Source organism: Physeter macrocephalus, chromosome 12, assembly GCF_002837175.3.
Source record: "Physeter macrocephalus isolate SW-GA chromosome 12, ASM283717v5, whole genome shotgun sequence".
Taxonomy (NCBI): Eukaryota; Metazoa; Chordata; class Mammalia; order Artiodactyla; family Physeteridae; genus Physeter; species Physeter macrocephalus.
In genome coordinates this window covers 10,685,314-10,701,108 of record NC_041225.1, presented here as the reverse complement: position 1 = coordinate 10,701,108, position 15,795 = coordinate 10,685,314, and the positions used below count along the sequence as shown (strand labels likewise).

At 42.5% G+C, this 15,795-nt stretch overlaps 1 protein-coding gene across 3 annotated transcripts in view; it reads right to left on the bottom strand.

Annotated features, from left to right (window-relative positions):
- Window positions 1–15,415, bottom strand: part of PTCD3 (pentatricopeptide repeat domain 3) — a 24,281-nt gene extending 8,866 nt beyond the window's left edge. Inside the window, exons 1-11 of one of the 3 annotated variants that reach the window (XM_028496574.2) lie at window positions 15,405–15,415; window positions 10,614–10,682; window positions 10,013–10,117; window positions 8,209–8,332; window positions 6,245–6,360; window positions 5,641–5,711; window positions 4,436–4,523; window positions 3,987–4,047; window positions 3,647–3,732; window positions 2,477–2,621; window positions 1,752–1,802 (exon numbers count right to left, since the gene is read on the bottom strand). In XM_028496574.2, coding sequence (XP_028352375.1) covers window positions 1,752–1,802; window positions 2,477–2,621; window positions 3,647–3,732; window positions 3,987–4,047; window positions 4,436–4,523; window positions 5,641–5,711; window positions 6,245–6,360; window positions 8,209–8,332; window positions 10,013–10,117; window positions 10,614–10,622 — 856 coding nt within the window. In that variant the 5' untranslated portion in view covers window positions 10,623–10,682; window positions 15,405–15,415. Of the gene's footprint in view, window positions 1–1,751; window positions 1,803–2,476; window positions 2,622–3,646; window positions 3,733–3,986; window positions 4,048–4,435; window positions 4,524–5,640; window positions 5,712–6,244; window positions 6,361–8,208; window positions 8,333–10,002; window positions 10,118–10,156; window positions 10,172–10,613; window positions 10,683–15,404 lie in introns of those variants that run through there. The other 2 variants (XM_028496576.2, XM_028496575.2) reach the window with 2 other exon arrangements.
- Between the last annotated feature and the right edge of the window lie 380 nt (window positions 15,416–15,795).

The following is a 15,795-nucleotide window of genomic DNA, read 5'->3' as shown; positions in this document are numbered from 1 at the left end:
AAAAAAAAAAAAAAAAAAAAAAAAAATGCACCTATGACATTTCCAGTTAAACATTTCACATTATTAATCCACATCCCTTCCCCACCTTATCCGTATGCAAGTGATAATATACTTTCCATGACAGCACAGATGTCCTTTTGAAGTTCCTCAAGCATGTTTTCATTTGTTAGCAACCCTAATTCTTCTGTTCGTTTTATAATAACCTATTTTCTATGTATCACTTCTTCATTATTTTAGGCTTTCTCCTTTGGGTAAATTCCTAGAAATTATTATTCCAGGCAGCCAATGTACATCCCTCAGACACACCGACACGCCTCGCCTCACAGCCCTGGGTGTTAGGAAGCACAAGTACCAATGACTTTAGTTAGCAACGGAACCAAAGTGATATGTGATGTTGAGGAGAAATGGAATAGGCTTTGGGGTCAGAAAACATAGTTTCAGCAAAATGACACCAAAGTTGAGAAAAATTTTGGAAGACAGAATTACCATGGAAACGGTTTACCTGTTTTCCAGATGAAGTCAGTTAACTGCCCTTACTTCCCGACAGGTGAGAATGTGAATTTTGTAAAACTAGCCCTCCAAGACAGATAATCAAGGTTTTCTGTTGTCTTCACACATAAAGTCTACCACAGGAGAGAAGGACTAGAGTTGTCATTTCTGAACCCAGAGGTTCTTTCTCAGGTTGGGGCAAATGGGTAAGAACCAACAGACTGTCAGTGCCTGCTACCTGCCTTCCAAGCACAGGACAGGACATTGTGCGTAATTTATTTCATCATTACACCGTGATGCCATCACTCAGGTAAGGTATCCAGTTCCTTCTGACACAGGTGGTAAATGGCAGAGGTGAAATTTCAACTCAGGTGTGCCTTGCTCCAAAGTCCATTCAACAGAGCACAGCTGACCTAAAACTAGGTGACAAACAGAGTCTCAAGGTGCTCCCATGAGGTTTCAAAATAAAATTAAGGCTGCTATGGAGTAGCACTGTCCAACAGCTTCCTGCAAGAATGGAAACGTTCTGTACCTGCATCGCTGAACATGTAGCCAGCAGCTACAAGTGGCTACGGAGCACTAATGCAATGAAGGAATTTTTAATTTTATTTAATTTTAATTAAATAGCCATGTGTGGCTAAGTGGCTACTGTATTGGACAGCACAGCTCTGGAGAGCAAAAGGAACTCCAGACTAGTTTCTCCTGACCAAAACTGTACACCATCCTTTCTTTTTCGAAAAAAATTAATTAATTAATTATTTCTGGCTGCGTTGGATCTTTGTTGCCGCGCGCGGCTTTCTCTAGTTGCGGCGAGTGGGGGGGCTACCCTTCATTGCGGTACGCGGGCTTTTCATTGCGGTGGCTTCTCCTGTTGCGGAGCTCGGGCTCTAGGCGCATGGGTTCAGCAGTTGTGGCTCGCGGGCTCTAGAGCGCAGGCTCGGTAGTTGTGGCTCACGGGCCTAGTTGCTCCGCGGCTGTGGGACCTTCCCGGACCAGGGCTCGAACCCGTGTCCCCTGCACTGGCAGGCGGGTTCTTAACCACTGCGCCACCGGGGAAGCCCCACCATCCTTGTTAGTACATTTCATGACCTCCCTCCCCTCCAGCTCAAGTTTTACATCACAAACAAGATGTTACTCCCCTCAAGAATCACGTTTTGCTCAGGCTGTAGACAATGTTATTTTGTGAACTGTCTAGCCTTAATTCATAAGCAGTGAAGTGAGCCTAATTTCTACATAAATTAGTAGCATAATGACATACATACCACGTTGATAAAACAGCTGAATAATATAGTGATACGATGCAAGCGAGGGTTCTTATATTACCAGGTACATAGAGGAAAAAAATAAAAATAAGTCAAACACAGCTACACAAAATACAGCTTACTGAGGCACACTGAACTAAAAACATATTAATGTTGGTATTTAAGTAAAAGATACATTTCTGTTCCTCTGAACAAAGATATTTGCTAGCTCATATGATTAATGTAAAGGTGGAAAGGTGTCACAGAGATTGAATCCCTCTTAGAAAGTCCAGACACCTATTACAGCCAATGCACAATGAGTTTCATTTAAGAAAACTAAAGCATACCAAAGTGAATTGATTCCCAAAACATCCTTCAATAAAGTAATTACTGAAAAATATACAACACACTAGCACACAATTGGGTTCAAATACTTAATTATGCTAGAAAATGTCACGAGTTTAAAACCAGCCAACTGCAGGAGAACACTTCTCCCTAGAATTAAGAAATCCATAAAAAAGTACCTAAAATACTAAAAGAATGTAACTTCCTATAAACAACACGAAGATGATAAAAGAGCTCCCATCACAGTAAATACATGTAATTAAAACGTGCCAAATGGTGGAAAGGAAATTCCCAGCATACTATGTAAACAGCAAGAGTTTACAGTCTCTTTTTTGCTTGTCTGGACCTGAAACCTCTGGTCAGCACTATCTTCAGTGAGGGACACTAGGACACATCCTCACCTATTCCAACGGCTTTCATTTCCCGTAAGGTCTGTAAGGCTGGCAATTTTCCAAATGCGTAAAATCGTCGGAGACATTTCAGAATGGTATTAAAAGTCTGTAGATTGGGTTTCACATTCTGTGCAACCATTTGTTTCAGCAGGTCCTAGTTGAATCAAAAGCAGGAAGCAATTTTTATGCCTGGTAGGTAATTTATCCAATAAGCTAATGTAACATACTAAAAAAGACTTGGGCTCTCTGCCTATGTTTAAAGTAGATTAATAAATACACCCCCAATTTCAGAATTATCTAGTAACTGCAGGACCAGTAACTCTGCCCCTTAAGAGAAGCCCCTCCATCAGTTACCCTGACCCCACGCGATCAAGGTGTCCGGCTGTCTTTAGCGGCCTAGTGAGTTTGAGACTGAAGCAAGAGAGCAGACTAGAATGGATTGCATTTTTTTCCTTTTTTACATGCGCAGTATAACACGGTTTCTATTCCTGTCACTTCGATCCAGTGATTTCAATCTTTTTAAAAAATTAATTTATTTTATTTTTCGCTGCATTGGCTCTTTGTTGCTGCCGCGGGCTTTCTTTAGTTTTGGAAAGCGGGGGCTACTCTTGGTCGCAGTGCGCAGGTTTCTCATTGCAGTGGCTTCTCTTGTTGCGGAGCACGGGCTCTAGGCACGCGGGCTTCAGCAGTTGTGGTGCGTGGACTCGGTAGTTGTGGCTCGAGGGTTCTAGAGCACAGGCTCAGCAGTTGTGGCGCACGGGCTTAGTTGCTCGGCGGCATGTGGGATCTTCCCAGACCAGGGCTCGGACCTGTGTCCCCTACACTGGCAGGCGGATTCTTAACCATTGCGCCACCGGGGAAGCCCCTCAATTTTTTAAAACTTAGCTAATAAATTTTTTCAATAAATGTGTCTCATTTTAATGAAAAAAACATTATGAGAAATAAGTGAATAAAGCAACCCAGGTCTTCCTGGATTCGAGCTGTATGCTTGGGTCACGTGTCAGACACACCTAGGTAAACTACAGGGCTGCTGGAAGGGTGTGAACAGGTCACCATGAGCTGGGCGCCCAGCACAGTGACTGCCATGGAGATGCTCAGTGCATGCTGTCTCCAACCCACGTAATCCTAGCCAAGGATGTTTTAGGCCTATTAGAAGACCAAGTGCGGGTTCCTCCTCACCAACATATTATTCCATTTTTCTTCAAATTTCTCATTCACCACCAATGCTGTTGCTTCAATCAACGAATTGAAGGTGTGTACATCAGCTGTAAAAGAAGAAAACTACTTTAATGAAACTTGGGGTTGAAGATTAAAGGCAAAGTGGTCATGCACACCTGTCTACAAAACTAGAAAACTATTCTCTTCTCTGGCTCTGGACTCCTGCCTGCTTCAATCACCAATACCACAGGGAAAGATGAAGAATGAACAAATGATTGAGGTAAAATCCTGAGATTTTTATAGATGCCTGAGAGAAGGAAAGAAAAGGAAGGACAGAGGGGAATCCTCCAAACACACTTACCACGAAGTCTGTTGTTTAATAATTCAGTGTACAAGTTTAATGCCTGCGTAGGAGCTCGGTGCTGGAAAAGGGAAAGTATGAAAATGAAGGATCATCAGATTTGTTCATTTGAGAAATATGTGCGTATCAACTGCTCTAGGGTTTGGGAACACAGTAGTAAACAGACATGGTCTCATTCTCAAGAAACGTATCCTCCGTGCAGTAGTTCTCTACTGGGGCAATGCTGCTTCCCAGGAGACATTCAATAATGCTTGGAGACACTTTTGGTTGTCACAGCTGGGGTGGGAAGGATGGACCACCGGCATGCAGTGGAGAGAAGCAGCTCCTCGACGCCCTCCAAGGCTCTGGACAGCTCCACAGCAACAGATTATCTGGCCCAACTGTGAACAGTTCTGAGGTTGAGAAGCGCTGATTTAGGGGAAGATAAAGATATATAAAACAAACGTTACCTTCACCATTCCTCGGATCATTGTGCAGTAGGAATGTGCGTTTTTCTCTGGCATTAGAGCAAAGATCCTCTCAGCATTGTTTTTTGCTCTAGACACAAGAAAGTAAATGTGAACCAGAGGAAACAGGAAAAACCAGTAATAGCCACCAACTTACCATGTTCCAGGCACCGTGCTAAGCATTTTATGCATACAATTTCAAGTAATTCTTGCCACCCAGAGAGGAAGACATGGTTACCATCATTTTGAAAACAGGAAAAACTGAGGTTCAAAGACCTTAAGCTGTCCAAGGCTTTACAGGCTGAGTGGCAGAACCAGGACTTAAAAGGTGTAATATACACTCAAGGTATTAAACAAAAAGCAAACTGCACAGCAGGGTACATAGTGACGTTTCCCCACCCCCTTTCCATTGGATACAATTCCCCAGAGGCAACCACAGACAAGCGGTGTCTCTAGAATCCTTCGTCCTATTCTAGCCTATCAATGTGCTATGTTATACAAATCATGCTGTACCTTGATTCTCCCTGTTACCAATATGTCTTGGAATTCAGACAGAACCAGGATTTGGGCCAAAATGGTACTCCAAAGTCAATGCTCTTAACCACTATGAGAAATTACTAATATCTACTGAAAAAATTTAATTTTTGAGTCTATTCATTTTATCACTTCAAAAAAAGACTTTAGATATTAATGGTAGCTTCCCTTTTTCAGACATCCATATGAAATACCTTTCTTTTATTTAGATGCTTCTACTCAGTTAATTTAATTCTGAAATGTTAAATGATATTCACCTTTTGCTCAGAAGTGAATACTTCTGTTTGCTGGCTACTAGTCTGAAGTTAGAACTATGCTCTAGCATATGTGTATTCTGACATAATAAAAAATTGTGAATCTTTGAGAATTAGAGGTATATATTGCAAGGTAGGACTACTGATTAAACTACCAAAGAACCATACCATGCAGGTTGCATGGAGTTAGACGGAAAAAAAGAAGTCAGGTGTCAACCTTGTGTTGCTGGTTGGAGGTAAAGATCTAATGAAAAACGGTCCAAACACATATGAAAACCAACTGAGACATTTACACTGCACACTGAAAACAAACTGCATTTTAGAATATTCCAGGATCGTATCTTCTTCAGGGGCTGATGGGGAACATTCCACGCAATGTACGGAGCCATAACACAAAGTTCTAATCATACTGTAACACACCTCCAAGTAACTCCAAGCTGATGACCAGCCTTCTTCTTAGGTTTCTCTTTATTTCCCTCTGTGGCCTCTTCCTGAAATGAACCATCACCGACAGATATAAAACAAAATATGACAATGGAATGCACTCTCTGAGGAAACTTCAGAAAAGCAAAGGAAATACAGATCCAGTAGAAGGCAAAAAGGAAACCCAGTGTTTATTAAGAAATATTAATTTCTAAAGTGTAGAGTATGCTCACGCCTCTCTGCCCACCTACGTATGAATTTTTGAGGGGGCTGGGGCCGGGGGTTCCCTCCCCCCCCGCATCCCTTACACATCATACTATCACTTTAAGTAACAACAATAAAGGGGCCTGTCCAAACATTTCTGGTCAAAGGTTTGCTGCATGTGGCGGGCAAGATCAAAATATTTTTAAGGAGGGAACCAGGGCAGAACAATTGTTAAAATCCGTCTCCTTTTCCACATTTCTGTCCAGGCTACGTACTATGCCACACCACACCTCAGAACAAATCTCTTCGACCCTAACACACGGCACAAGAACCTGCCTCAGTCTGAGGAGGTATTACTACCAAAAGAAACTTTAAAAATCACTGCCAAAGCCATTACCAACTCTTCTGCTTGTTCACGTTGTTGAAAATTATAATTAGTTGAGGGCTCTTGGTTGCCATAGTAACATAATAAATCCAAGAGACTGTTAGTTGTTTCCAGAGATACGCTGGTTCCTGTGGGTAGGAGGAAAAAAGGGAAAGAAACCTTGAAACATCAAAGCACTAAAGCCTATTAGATTAAAATTCTTCACTTTTTCTATGAGCTGTGGCCTTCCTGGCTACATAGTCAGCCTCATCCATCACTTTCTTGATGGATGAGCGTGCACTCCACATCAGCTTAAACACTTGGAGGGATGCAGACAGGACACAATCCCTAACAGTGCTGTGTGACAGAAAAGAAAAAATACAAGATCAAGTTTGACCCCGTGCTCATTTATTTTATGTACTCATATCCCCAGAGAATTTATCTCACGGTTCTAACTATCATCTTCAAACTGAACCCGCTGCAAATGATTGCCACGTTGTCCCCTGGGGCCAGTTCCATTTTTACAAATGCAAGCAGAACTATTCCACTTGGATCCAGGCCCTTACTGAAATACTTGCCTAGAAATACTAGCATAAATGCCTAATTATAGTAGCCTTTAAAAAATTATTGCTCAAAACATTATGCTCCCATCTTGACTCTTATGAAGGGGGAGAAAAGGGAACAGGAAGAAGTTTGAAATAAAAGTTAGTGCTTTAAAAGAAACCTAACTGCATTTTTCTAAAGAAAATATACTGACAATACAAATGCCCATCAGGAAACTTAAAAGCCCAGAAAAGACAGCATGGCAGAGTGGAGGGGACACCAGTGATGGAGTGTAACTTGACTGGGTTTTACCATCTCAAAGCTGTGTAACCCTAAAGATTAGCTGTCATCAGTTTCCTCTATAAAATGACCATAAGCACACCAGCTCCTAAGGTGTTGTATAATTAAATGCCTAGCAAAGTGTCTGGCACTTATTAGGGCCTTGATTATAAAATTTTGTTTCCTCTCCCAGTATGTTGCCTCATTCCATTACCCTGAATGAGTCGAGGGTTACGGGTTTGACACACTGTCTTCAGTAACGCTTACTGAGCGTCTGCACGTGCCTACACCACACGGTGAGTGAAACAAAGGAAGACAGGTCTCAGCACTAAGATGCTTATCGTACTCAACAAGCAGAGGGAAAAGCCTCCCTAAATGATAACCCGCACCAGCAATTCATTTGTACACCCGCAGCCTTAACAGGCTACACACCAAAACTCTCAAATCAAACACAGCTTTCTGCAAATGTTTCTTGTTGTGTTCAAGACTGTACTGAGTGATTCCGTCCAGTTTCTATCTCTTGCATGTTTGGCTGATTTTCCTCCTAAATCACTGAACAGCACTCGGGATTCTGAAACTTAATGCTGCTGCCTTCCATGTTACTACACGTACATTCTCATGACAGCTTACAAGCCCCGCCACCTAGATCTACACCCCCGGGTGTTCATCCAGATCCAATTCAGAGAGCCGCAGGATTTGACAGGAGTGACTTTTCTCAAGGCCACAGTGCTAACTGGTGCCAGAACCTATCCAAACCTCTGATCCCGCGGCTTAGCGCTCTTTCCTTTTTAAATATTTCTTTTATGTCTGCTTTATGCCTTCCAAACATACTTAAAGAATATAAGAAATGTGAATAGAGTATGTACACACCTGATGTTAAAAACAGAAGCTAAGGAAGAACGGCTGTATAATTTGTCTACCTGTGATACAGCACAAGAGGACAACATACTAACAAAGTGGCAACTCTACCCCACCCCCAGTTTTAAAATGGTGCTCAAGCAGAACATGAAATATGACATATTAAACTATAAAAAACACAAATATAGCCCCTGAGCAGAGGAAGTAGCACAGCACTTGTAACTTATACTCATAAATTATCTGGATCACATGCGTAACTGTGGCCCACTTCCAAGCCCATGTTCCCAGAGAGGCTTCAAATGAACTAACTCAGTCACCTGCTTGCAAGAGCTGATCGAACATGTCCACAGAAGCTTTGACTTTTCTGAGCTTGATTCGTTCCCGCAGAGCAGCCTCACTTATATCTTCAATCTGAGGTTCAAAGTACTCAGGCATAAAACACTAGGAAAACAAGATGGCTAAAGTTATTGCAAACAGGGCAACGTGAAAGGTAACTCGAGCAGGACAAAATTTTGATCACCAACACACCAAAATAAAACTTCACTGCTCCGATTCATGCTTCATGCACCAGATACTATTTTTTTAACAAGAATACCTCTGTAGGGAATATAACTTATTTCAAAAAACCTCTCCAGTCTCCAAAACAAGATTTCTTAGCGATCTCCTAGCTTGGGGTGGAGAATTTAAAAGCACCCAAACATAAATATTTAATCCATATCTGAAGAATCTAATTTCTAACCAAACTTCCCAATTTCAAGGTGAACTTATTTTTCCCTTGCTAAAACCATCCTGCCTACTTTCCTCCCAATCTTGGTTAAAAGTGCCACAGTACACCCAGTTTGCAAAGACAGAAACCTTTCATCCTTGATACTTCTTTTACTCTAAACGTTTAGTACTACCAAGGTATGTTGATTTTACCTCACTCACCAATTTACCCAAATATTTATTGAAGGTCTACTACTTGAGGCCAGGCACCAAGCTAGACACTGGGGATAAACAGACGGAAGTCATTCTCTACCCTCAAGATGCTCACAGTCTAACAGAGAAAGCAAATAAGGAAATAATTATGATAGAGCGTGAATGATAAATGATGTTAAGAGGTCTCAGAGGTATGGGAATGCTGCCCGCCATGGGGGCAGGGGCTCCACGGACAGCTTTAAGCAGAAGTGAGCTAAACATAGAAGAGTAACTGTTAGTCAGAAACGTTAACGGGGAAAGGAGAGCCAACAAATGATCACTCCACTGCTGCCACTGTCTTAGTTCAGCATTCTAATATTTTTACGGACACAATCACACTGACTCCCTAATTTGTCCCCAAGAGTCACCGCTTGAGAAGCACAAGAGGGTGTGTCTGGGGGTGTGTGTGTGTGCGTGCTTTGGAAAGTAAGGAGATGTGAGAGGGAGCAGTTTTAGACATAATGAGTCTGAGTTACTCTTTCCACTAATAAACTCAGGGGGGCAGAGCCCATGTTTCGCTCACCACTGTATGACACGCTAAGCACAATGCCTAACACACAGCAGGCCCCGCACGCTCCTCATGACTACAGAACAGAGGTAGTTGGAAATACAATCTGGAGTTCAAAGTAGAGATACCTAGGCCAGATATACAAGAATGCCAAATGGAGTATAGGGGTCACTGAAGCAGGAAGATTTTGGACAGAAAAAAGAGAAAGTGACTGAGCATGGAACCCTAAGAAAAAGACACCAAGGCTTAAAAAGAGAAAGTGACTGAGCATGGAACCCTAAGAAAAAGACACTGAAGCAGGAAGATTTTGGACAGAAAAAAGAGAAAGTGACTGAGCATGGAACCCTAAGAAAAAGACACCAAGGCTTAAGGAGTAGACAGAAAAGCTACTGAGGGAAACTAAAAAGGAACAGTCACACAGGTAAAGATCTAAGAGTCTGTTGTCACAGAAGCCAAATGGGGAAAATAAAATGAAGAGCAAATACATACAATTTAATAAAGGTTAGTATTGTAAGCAAAGATAACCATACACATTAAAAGACTTTTCACCCAAATACTGTAGGCATTCAAATGGCTACTTAAACATTAGCCATGAAAACTTAGTTTAAGTTACAATTACATAGTATTATCTGAAAATTGCAATTACCTCTCCTTACCGGTATATGAGGTTCAGCTATGTCTTTCTGAAAATATTTGGGATATGAATTAATAATAAACTTTGCTGCATTCTCCCCGGACTTCTTTGCCAACAAAAATGAATGCTATATAAAGAAAAAGATTTAGATATAAGTTGATATTACCTGTAATTTAAACCCAAGAGATCAAAGTCACACCCTCAGCAAAAATTATTCTGCCCCCCTAAAAAAAAAAAGAGAATACAGTGATACACAGAATCCCAATTAGAAGTTAAACTACATAATTATTACTTATCTACCTCTGCTGAGTGTGACATAATTTCAGGTCACATCTTATATACAGCTTGAGGTATATAAAAGCAATGTGCTTAAACTGAGTGGATTGCTCCATAGTGGGAAAGAGCCCTAAGTATTAAAAACCCAAACCAAATACCCTCTCCACAGCCAATCTCTAAAACTTTCTGATAAAAGTAGTAAAAGATTCAGAAAATCTACCAATTTATCTATCAGCATCTGTAAACTTTTCAAAAGTTTCTACAACTAAGCTAAGTTATACATGTACTCTTGTACCCAAACCAACAAGATGAACATAATACTAGAAAAGTTTCATAAAAATACTCACAGATTCCATAGAGGATGTTGGTATGAGATAAGGATCATCTTGAAATGCATAAGGGGCAGCTGTAGCATCCTGTGGAGAAGACACAGAAGTCTCTTTAGCTAGATTTTTGTTAAGAGGACCTTGCGGGTTTTGGTGATGACTAAAAACTCTGTAAAGTAAGTTTTAACTATACATGTATCACAGAAGCAGAAATATATATGTTTGCAGACACTAATACCTACACTGTACCCGTGGCTCTGTAGAGTTGGTTGTAATTATGCACAACTTAAAAGCAAACAATGGCTCAAACCCCCATGACTGCTTTTTAATTGAAGGCTGCTATCACCAGGGACAATTGCTGTTTTAAACTCAAGGTCAAGAGCTTCTGAATTAACTAGCCTGGGCACCAGCTTCCTGCACTAAGGTTTCCTGCAAATGGAGGACAGTACTTACTGGGCCCTCTCAGGAGGCGGGAACAGCAGCTTCTCCCGTGTCCTGCTGCCCAAGGTTCTACACTTCTTTAAATTGTTCTAGGTAGAACCCTGAGCAAAATTAACTCTCCAGCACCACTAGAGGCTCACGAAGAACGGCCCTCAAATTACTTCTTCTAGCCTTCTCCTATCCCTTGGAGCCCCCTTCCCCGGGCCTTCTGGCAACTTTGTTCCACAGGAAAAACTCAACTTACATCCTGAATCGCTCCTGTCCCCTTGATGCCTTGTCTTACTGACCTGGATTCTCCAGGGGAGAGGCTCCCTGCAGCTCTCACAGGAAGGATGCTCATACCTGGGGCGCAGAAGCAGTACTCTTCGGGGTCCTCGCTTCCTGATGCCTGAGGCTGTATTCCCTTTATACTCATTTGAGGCTCCTTTCATCTGGTTATACCACTCTCCACCAAGATGCGGTGGGTATGTAATGGCAACCCAGAGGAAGCAGTTCTAGGGTAGGTGCCCTGGACTATTACTCCCTGATTACCAACTGTTGCTTGGCTCTGTCCTGTCCACCATCCTTATCAAATACCTGTTTGGGGCCCCTAGTTTTGTGACATGCTGTTCTTCCCTTACTAGACTTACTCTTCCTATTTGTTTCCTACATTTTCCTCCGTCAATGATTTCCAAGCCCTTCATGGTTTCTGAGAAACTTCTCTACTCTGGCCCTGTGGCTCAGATGCCTTACACTAAATTTATCCCCAACTGAACTTCCCTGACAGAGCTACTTCTCCCTCCTATCTTCTCTATCTCAGCATATGGTACCAAGCACTCTGCAATCCAAGCCAAAGATCCTCTCCTACTACTTCCATTCAACTAACCTGTCACCAGGTGTGGTCAACTCGAGCTCCTTAACATCCCCTATCTACTCCACCGTCCCTTATCCCCACTGCCACTGCCTTAGTTCAGTACCTTCCTTATTCATTCATTCCATATTTACCGAGCACCTCGTATGTGCCAGGCATTATTCTAGCTACCAAGGAAACGATAAAATCTTATCCCCCATAGGGCTCACAATTTAGTGGGGAAAAAAATATCCAGAAAACAAAAATAAATAAAACATATAGTAATTTTAAAGGCAATAACTGCTATGAGAAAGAAAGAAAGGGAGGGAGGGAGGGAGGGAGGGAGGGAGAACGAACTATCAGAGAAAAGAACCATACATTTATTTTTTAAATTCTTTTTTAAAAAATTAATTTATTTATTTTTGGCTGTGCTGGGTCTTGGTTGCTGCGCACAGGCTTTCTCTAGCTGTGGCGAGCAGGGGCTACTCTTCGTTGTGGTGCATGGGCTTCTCTTGCTGCGGAGCACAGACTCTAGGCACGTGGGCTTCAGAAGTTGTGGCACACGGGCTCAGTAGTTGTGGCTCGCAGGCTCTAGAGCGCAGGCTCAGTAGTTGTGGCGCACGGGCTTAGTTGCTCTGCGGCATGTGGGATCTTCCCGGACCAGGGCTCGAACCCATGTCCCCTGCATTGGCAGGTGGATTCTTAACCACTGTGCCACCAGGAAAGTCCCCGAAACATACAATTTTAAATGGTGTGGTTGAGGAAGGCCTCAATGAAAAGGCTTAAAGAGATGAAGGAGGAAATTATGTGGATAACTCAGGGAAAAATACTCCAGGCAGAATAAACAGCAAACATTAAAGCCCTGAAGCAGACCTGGGCCTACTAAGAAACGGAGAATTAGCCAGGAGGCCACGTAGAGCAGAGCCAGCAAGGAAGACAGTAGGAGATGTGGTCAGAGTGGCAGCGGGGGTGGTGGCTGAACACGTGGGGCCTCGGGTGCCCTCGGATGGACTTCAGCTTTTATTTGAACTATGAAAAATGAGAAGCCATTTTATGACAAATGAGAAGACAAATGAATTGTGAGTAGAAGAGCTATGTGATTCAACATTTTAGCAGGTCGCTACGGCTGCTTAACTGAGAACAGGGTGTAGGGGGCAGAGGAGGAGAAGAGGACAGAGACTGCTGTAATTAATCGAGGACGGTAAGAGACGATGGTGGCCTGCATGACCAAGGCGACCATGGTGATGACGAGTGCTCAGGATTTGGACGCTGCGCAGGAAAAAAGTTACCAGGCTTGAAACTGCTATTCTTAGAAAGGCCTGCTTACAAGGCCTGGTGGGCATCTGGGAACTTGGATTTTGGAGGGTCCCCACCATAAACCGTACTATGTGGTTTATGCTGAACTCCTGCTTTCCTCCTGGGAGTGTGGAATTTTGGTATGTGCCAGGCATAGACTCTGGGCACTGAGTCTCTAAAGAGCTTTCCTGGTAGACTTTTCCACGTGTTGTCACAACTCTGCTGGAGGAATTAAGTGTGTCCTTTGTGACTCCACTGGGAAAACACTCTTGGAAGCTTTCTCCTGCTTTCCTTTGGACTTTACCCCACGTGCCTTCTTCTTTTACTGATTTTGCTTTGTGTCCTTTCGTTGTAATAAAGCATAGCTGTAGGACCATATGCTGAGTCCTGTGAATCCTCCTAGCAAACCACTGAACCTGGGCGTGGTCTCTGGGACGCCGTACACAAATATTTTGATGGAAGAAACAGAGGATTTACTGAAGTGCAGCACATGAAAAAGAGGAGCAACTACAAGCACGGAGCTGCCATTAATGAGATGGCAAAGAATGTGTGAGTTTTAGAGAGAAAGGGGCTGGGTTTTGGACATGTTCAGATCATTATTATACATTTGAGAGGAAAGGTTTCCCGTATCCACATTGCTGTCCTTTCTAAAATTTGACTGACTATGTCACACCACTGCTTAAAGTCTTTCAGGGGACTGGAATAAAAATCAGAAGTCCCTAGCATAGCATTCATGCTCTTGCCTCACCTCTCATTGCTCTACCCCGCAAATTCTTGCTTCCCCCCATACAACCGACTCATTCTCTGCCTTTGTGCCTCTTCTCCTGGTGCTGCCTCTGCTAGGAATGCTCTTTCCCACTATCCTGGCTTCTCATCTTCCAAGCATCGATCCGATATCAGCTCCTCTGGAAGTCCTTTCCCAGTCTGGGTTATGCACCCTCTCCTCAGTGCTCCTTCAGCCTCCCTCTCTAGAAACTATGCAAGGACCCTGTCTTAACTCTACAACCAGCACAGTGCCTGGTAAGCACAGCTAAGGGCAGAATGTGTGGTTACTGAATGAATGAATGACTATCCCTTGGATTTTAAGTGCCCAAACCTAGACAAGTCAGACAACTGTACACATAATTCTATAACTCCTTTGACTTGAAGGGGCCCTGGGCCATTCTCATTAAAAAACTGAGAACAGTCTCAGAGGCCTATTTCACGAGTTTACATTTCAGGTGCCTATTTATGGATAAGTGAGCTGAAAATCTCAATGCCTTGCTAGTGTGGAGATGCAGTATTTTAAAACCCGTCCTCAGAAACTTCTAGGGTATATCAGCGCATGTTTGGCCCGACAGCCTATAAGTTTAACATCTACAATAGAAGAAAAGTTCTGGAAATCTGTGATAACGGTCTCAGGGAGGGTCAGAATCCACACAGACATTGCAGCAAAGAGAAAGGACTTAATTACTTTAGACATTTCCCCCACAGCTGAAATCGAAAGTACAGTTTGCAGCTAATGAAAAATACAATCAATCAGAAAGTTCCATTTCTAAGGCATTTACTAGGGTTTCAGTTTATCTTTCAAGACTACGGGCTCTATTCTTGAACTGTCAAGAGAGCAAATTATTCACAAATAAATCACCAAGATAGCTGGAGCAATAATGAAATAGCTAGCACTTACCGAGCATGTCCTTTGTGTCAGGCACTGTCCCAAACCCTTTCAAGTGTACAAACCTCAAGGTTTGGTGCTAAAAATAATAATTAAATCCCCGTTTTATAGATAAGGAAATAGAAGCATCAAGAGAAAAGGTAACTTTGTGATAAAGATGAAACAAAACATTTGGCTCCAGGACCCAGATTCGTAATCACTGAATTACTTCCAGCATGGTGGGTACACTGTTCTCAAAGTTGGTCTACAGATCCCTTGCATTAGAGTATCACACCCAAACCGTTCCCCAGGAACATGCATTTCAACAAGCTCTTCAGGAGGTTAAGTTTAAAAATCACTGGCACGGTATAAAAACACTGAATTTGGAGAAAAAAAGACATGGTACTAAGTCAGGGTTTTAATATCCTAAGTAGCCCTGGGCCAATCACTTTAAAAGCTTTAGTTTTCTCATTTGTCACACGAAGGGACTGAACTAGATATTTCTAAGAAACTCTCTAGATCGACAACAGTTTAATTGTGAACCATGCAGAGATATGAACATTACATTCATTATTAGCTGAGTTAGATACAAAAACCTAAAATTCCTACTTACCCTGTGTACCGTGGATGCAAGTGCCTGAAGAACAGCCACTTTATCCCTAAGAATGAGAATCACAAGGTAACCCTCAGGAAGGCTTTTCACACTCACAAAGCGAACAAGTGATCCTACTCTCAGAATGGACTGGCCAACAACAAAGTTCAGTCTCAAGTAAAGCCAGTTCTGATCTCTCAAGATCACTAGAATAATAAGTTAGAAACTGAGAAAACTGTTTAGTTCTTTTGCCCAAAGGCGGTTAGTGCACGTTCCAGGCTACACTCTCTGGCCTGGTCCCTATAACCAGCCCCAGGGCTAGCAATTTTCACCCTCCTCTCATAAAACTGTCTGAGCTGAATCTTACCTCCTCCTACCCATTTTCCTATGCATTCTTACTGTAGCTTTCTGT